The sequence below is a fragment of the Rattus norvegicus genome, chromosome 10 (genome assembly GCF_021556685.1).
Source record: "Rattus norvegicus strain SHRSP/BbbUtx chromosome 10, alternate assembly SHRSP_T2T, whole genome shotgun sequence".
NCBI lineage: Eukaryota > Metazoa > Chordata > Mammalia > Rodentia > Muridae > Rattus > Rattus norvegicus.
In genome coordinates, this window is record NC_141543.1 from 70,040,660 (window position 1) to 70,045,945 (window position 5,286).

A 5,286-nucleotide genomic window follows, 5' to 3' on the forward strand; every position below is an offset into this window, starting at 1 on the left:
CCTATACAGTAAGCATGCTACATGCCAAGCCACAGTCATCTTGGACCCCAAGTTCCTGGCAGGGAGTGGATTCCCTGCTAGTAAGTTTTCAGTGGAATGGCCAGCTATGGCCTATAAAGAACACTCTACAAGAGCAAGTCTTCCCTCCCAAATCTCTCCTCACTGGCAGGGGCTCCTCCACCAGGAAGGGCAGGGACCTTAAAGGCCCAAATGATGTTCGGGCAAGGGACAAGGACCTTCTACATCTTACAGCCGGCAAGAGGGAGATGAGCCAGCCACCCAGACTCTGAGTCCCCACTCTGGACCCTGCAGGCACACTCCCTAATTTCTCCTCTTAGAAACACCCTATACCAGGTTTTTCTTAGCCTCTCACAGGCCACTCCTTCCCCATAACACCCATTTCCTGGGACGTAAGGTTTTGAGGAAGCAGAGAAAGGGCCAAGGCTCTTTGGAGTGGAGGAGCAGTGCACCTTTCATTAGAGGAAGTCAGAGCTCTCTCTGAGGGGGAAGAAGATGGATCTGACTTTAAAGCTTTTTGCCTTGCTGCATCTTGGAAGGACATCAAAAGGCCAGCTCAGATGGCAATGACAATAGGTGAGCTCACTAAAATAACTTCCAGACAGACAGGCAGGGAGGCACTGTCCCCTGGCTTCTTGTCAGAAGACGCTGCTGGCTCCTAGCCTCTGCTTCCAGCGTGGATGGGAACGCCCGGGAGAGCTACAGCCCTGGTCCCGACTGCCCAGAGAATTCCCACCGAGAATGAGACTAGACAGCCTGTGAGGATGTACATTTCCTGTAAAAAGAAGCATCCTGGGGGACCGGGGGGGAGGGGAGGGAGAGAGCTCTGTGAGGAAGTGCTTGGCTGTTCAAGTATGAGGACCTGGGTTCTTGTCTCTAGAATCTATGAGAAAAGCTGAGAACAATGGCACACACCCCTAATCCCTGAATCAGTGCAGAGACAGGCTTGCTGGCCATCCAGCCCAGCCTAATTGATGGGCCCCAGGCCTCAGTGAGAGACTCTGTGTCTAAAAAAAAGTAGGTGATGAGAGGAACGAACCAACTCCCAAAAGTTGTCTTCTGACCTCCACTTACATATGGTAGTATGTGCATGCGCGCGCGCGCGCGCACACACACACACACACACACACACACACAAATGTGCAACTTACAAGGGGGTCATAAAGATAGCTCAGTAACCAAAATCTTATGACGTCTTTCAGAGGACCCTTTCCGTTTCCAGCACCTATCTGGGCCAGATCAAACCCGTACCTAACTGCAGCTCCAAAGGTTCTTATGCCCTCTCCTGACCCCTGCAGGAATTGCAGTCACACATACAGCCATACACACGTACATACAATTTTAAAACAAAAGCAAAAAATAAAAATGAAATCTTAAAAATTAAAAAAAAAAGAGGGTTGCTTTAAGAATAGGTCTCTCTACAGAGCCCTGGCTGTCCTGGAACTCCCTCTGTAGACCAGGCTGGCTTTGAACTCAGAGATCTCCCTGTCTTTGCCTCCTAAGTGCTGGGATCAAAACTTTGTGCCATTCTACCCAACTTATATTTTTTTAAAGAGCCAGGTGTGAGGCAAGTGGCTATCTTTGTTCAAGACCAGGCTTATCTACATATTAAGTTATGGGCTATCCAGGGCTACATAGTGAGATTCTGTCTTAAAATTGCAAATTAAAAAAAATTAAAAATACTGAAATTGCACTGACTATCCTCCAACACAAGGAAGGTAGAATGTTCCTGAGGAACAACACTTAAGGTTGCCCTCTGACCCCCACAGGCACGCACACGCGCGCGCGCGTACACACACACAACACACACACACACGCACACACACACATGCACACACGCACGCACACGGCACATATACAACAGAACTATTAGCCAGCTAGTGCTACATACATAGCAAGCCCCTGTCTCAAAAAAAAAAAAAAAAGTCAGGCTCATAAATAGATGCCCATATGTCAAGGTTCTGTTTGTTCTGTGACGATGTGAAAACCGCACATGTTGCAAGATGAAGAAAACCAAACAAACAAACAAGTCTCGTGTACCACCTCCCCCAGAGGAGGAACAGAGCCACTGCTCTGTCGGGAAGCCCTCGGAGTCCAGGCCCGTGAGGAAGGCAGGCAGACCCAAGGTTAGGCAGATCAGGGTCTATTCAAGAGCTGAGCCCTAGCACCCAACCTGGGGGACAGGAAAGGGGGCGAGGAGCTCAGTGTCGTTCGGACAGTCGAGTGTGTTGGATACTGGGTCTCTGTGACCTGAGACCAGACAGAAGCAGCAATGGCTCAGTGTTTCAGGGAGAGCTCAGTCCATCCTGAGGCGAGGGCGTGGTGGGTCCCTGGCAGTAGGAGCCCATGTCAGAGGCTCTCACATTTGGCCAGGACTGTGCTGTGAAGCCACGCTTCAAAGACCCATGACCCCTTGTCATCTACTTCTCTCAGGCGTGCCCTGCCTCCTTACAGCTCCACAGTCTTGCAGGTAGCACTTTGAACTGGGGATTGAGCATTCAAAGCTTGGACCCATGTGGGCATTTCAAATTAAAGCTGTAACATCGGGCTAGAGAGACGGCTCAGCGGTTAAGAGCGCTGACCGCGCTTCCAGAGGTCCTGAGTTCAATTCCCAGCAACCACATTGGTGGCTCACAACCATCTGTAATGAGATCTGATGTCCTCCTCTGGTGTGTGTAAAGTCAGCAGCAGTGTGTTCATAGACATAAAACAAATACATCTTAAAAAAAATAAAATAAAATCTTTCTTGACGCCATCTTTGCGGTTGCAGCAGCGGCATCTGAGGGTAAGTAGCCAACATGCAGCTCTTTGTCCGAGCCCAGGAACTACACACCCTCGAGGTGACCGGCCAGGAGACAGTCGCCCAGATCAAAGCTCATGTGGCCTCAATGGAAGGCATTGCCCCTGAAGATCAAGTCGTGCTCTGGCAGGCTCGCCCGCTGGAGGATGAGGCCACCCTAGGCCAGTGTGGTGCAGAGGCCCTGACCACTCTGGAGGTAGCCGGCCGCATGCTGGGAGGTAAAGTTCATGGTTCTCTGGCTCGTGCTGGGAAAGTGAGAGGTCAGACTCCCAAGGTGGCCAAACAGGAAAAGAAGACTGGTGGGGCCAAGAGGCGAATGCAGTCCAACCGACGCTTTGTCAATGTCGTGCCCACCTTTGGCGAGAAGAAGGGCCCCAATGCTAATTCCTAAGTCCTGTTGTGATCCTGTCACACTAATAAAGCCACTTTGCTCAGAAAATAAATAATAAATAAATAAATAAATAAATAAATAAATAAATAAATAAATAAATGATAACATCTTCCATGCTGGCACAGGACTTGTGACTCGTGAGTCCTCACAGGAGGACTGTGAAGTATGAAGTGTGTGAAACTGCCACAGATGAGGAAACTGAGCTTGAAAGGGTTAAAAAAAGGTCTTTGGTTAGCATCTCCACAGGTGAATGAGCAGCAGGACCACAGTGTAAGCTGCACACCTGGCTCCTACAACTATGCCCTCTGAATAAGAGGCAGAGCCCAACAGACAGCGGGGCAGGGGGTGGGGGGGACAGGAAGGGGGAGGACAAGAATAAGACCCTGGGAGTTCTACTGTTACAAGCTGTGGGGGTGGGTCCCTGCAGGTGGTCACAGCAAGGAAACAACCTCAAGGAGGTGGAAATGAAAGTTCCATCCACATTGACTCTGTCAACCTGGATCAGGACTTCAGGGAGTCTGATGTCAACAGGTTTATTGTCAGTATATTTGAACACAGTATAATTTTGTTGAAAGGGGTTCCTGGTATAATACAACCCCTGAAATACAAGAAAGCATAATTAAACGGAAACTCAAGTCAGGGTACCTGTCATTGCTTCCAAGGAGGTGGTTTCTGGAGATAGGCTACCTTGTTGGCTTACGGGCCTAGGAAAGGATCTGGCTTGCTCTCAGCCATAGATAGCTTAAAGGTCATTTGGGCTGTTCGCCACCTCTGGTCCTGGTTGTGGGAGCTTAGGGGAGCCTCTGGCTATACAGATAATATAAGGGTCATTTAGAATATTAGGTTTCTCTGGCCCTGGTTGTAGATGTGGCCTGGCTCAACAGATAACACAGGCTATTAATCACTTCAAATTCCCAGCTTCCTGGACGAAAGAACAGGCTTCATGTCCTTGGAGAGGACAGCCCCATATGTTTACCATTCCTGTTTTTCCTGGGGCTCTGTGGATGTAAGAACTGCTGTGCTGTGCTCCCAACAGTCAGCCACATCTGCTTTCCATTCCCTAGAAGCCTTCCCACTTGCCAGGACTGCAGCCGTCTCCCTGTGGAAGCCTGTGTGGGGTTCTGAGGAATCGACCTTGTTCACTTCCCACCCCCGCTCCGATAAACATCTCTGTTGAAGCTCCTCCATCAAGGCGGCAAGATGGCTCCAAAGACAGAGGTGCTTGCGGCCAAGACTGATATCCTGAGTTCAATCCCTGGAACCCATGTGGTAAAAGGAGAGAATCCACTCCTTGTCCTCTGACCTCCACATGTGTGCTGTGATACGTGTATGAACACACACACACACACACACACACACACACACACACACACACACACACTCCTGTCATTTCAGCCCTCCTGAGTCCAAGACAGGAAGAACCCTGTGGGTTCAAAGAACAGCCTAGGCTATATGGTGAGTTCTAGGCCAATCCCAGCTAGAGAGCACAATGTTATCTCACAAAACCAAAAACATTCCCTACACAGTACACATACAGTCCACATCTATTGACTCAGTAGCATGCAAGGGATGACACAAATCAATCGAAGCCTTTCCCTGGAGCCTTAAATTGAATTTATTGGAAACAGGATGGATACTGCTGGGTGACTTTCTCACCACAGAAGAAGGAAAGATGTGACTCAAACCCCAAAAGGAGGAAGCAGAAGGGGAGACATGAGGCCGTGGGCACACTGAATACCCAGCCAGGCCTCTGCCACTCTTGGATTCTTTAGGTACACAAACTGGTAAGTTCTTGTTTGTTTGTTTATTTATTTGTTTATCTATTTAAATTAAAACTTTTTAGGCAGGGGGTTGGAGAGATGGTTCAGAGATAAAAGAAGAGCCCTGGATTGGGAAGAGAATTGGCTGCTCTTCCAGGGGCTGCAGGTTCAATTCCCAGCACCCAAATGGCAGCTTACAACAGTCTGGAACTTCAGTTTCAGGGGATCAGACACCCTCACACAGATACATGCAGACAAAACGCCAATGCATATACAATAAAAATAAATAAATAACTGTTCGAAAAATTTAGGCAGGG

General features: G+C 49.0%; 1 protein-coding gene across 1 annotated transcript; it reads left to right on the forward strand.

Annotated features, from left to right (window-relative positions):
- Positions 1-2,758: 2,758 nt before the first annotated feature.
- Faul2 (FAU ubiquitin like and ribosomal protein S30 fusion like 2) lies at positions 2,759-3,288 on the forward strand. The gene has a single exon (NM_001430330.1). It carries the CDS (start codon positions 2,817-2,819, stop codon positions 3,207-3,209), a length of 393 nt encoding a protein of 130 aa, NP_001417259.1. The 5' UTR covers positions 2,759-2,816; the 3' UTR covers positions 3,210-3,288.
- Positions 3,289-5,286: the final 1,998 nt, after the last annotated feature.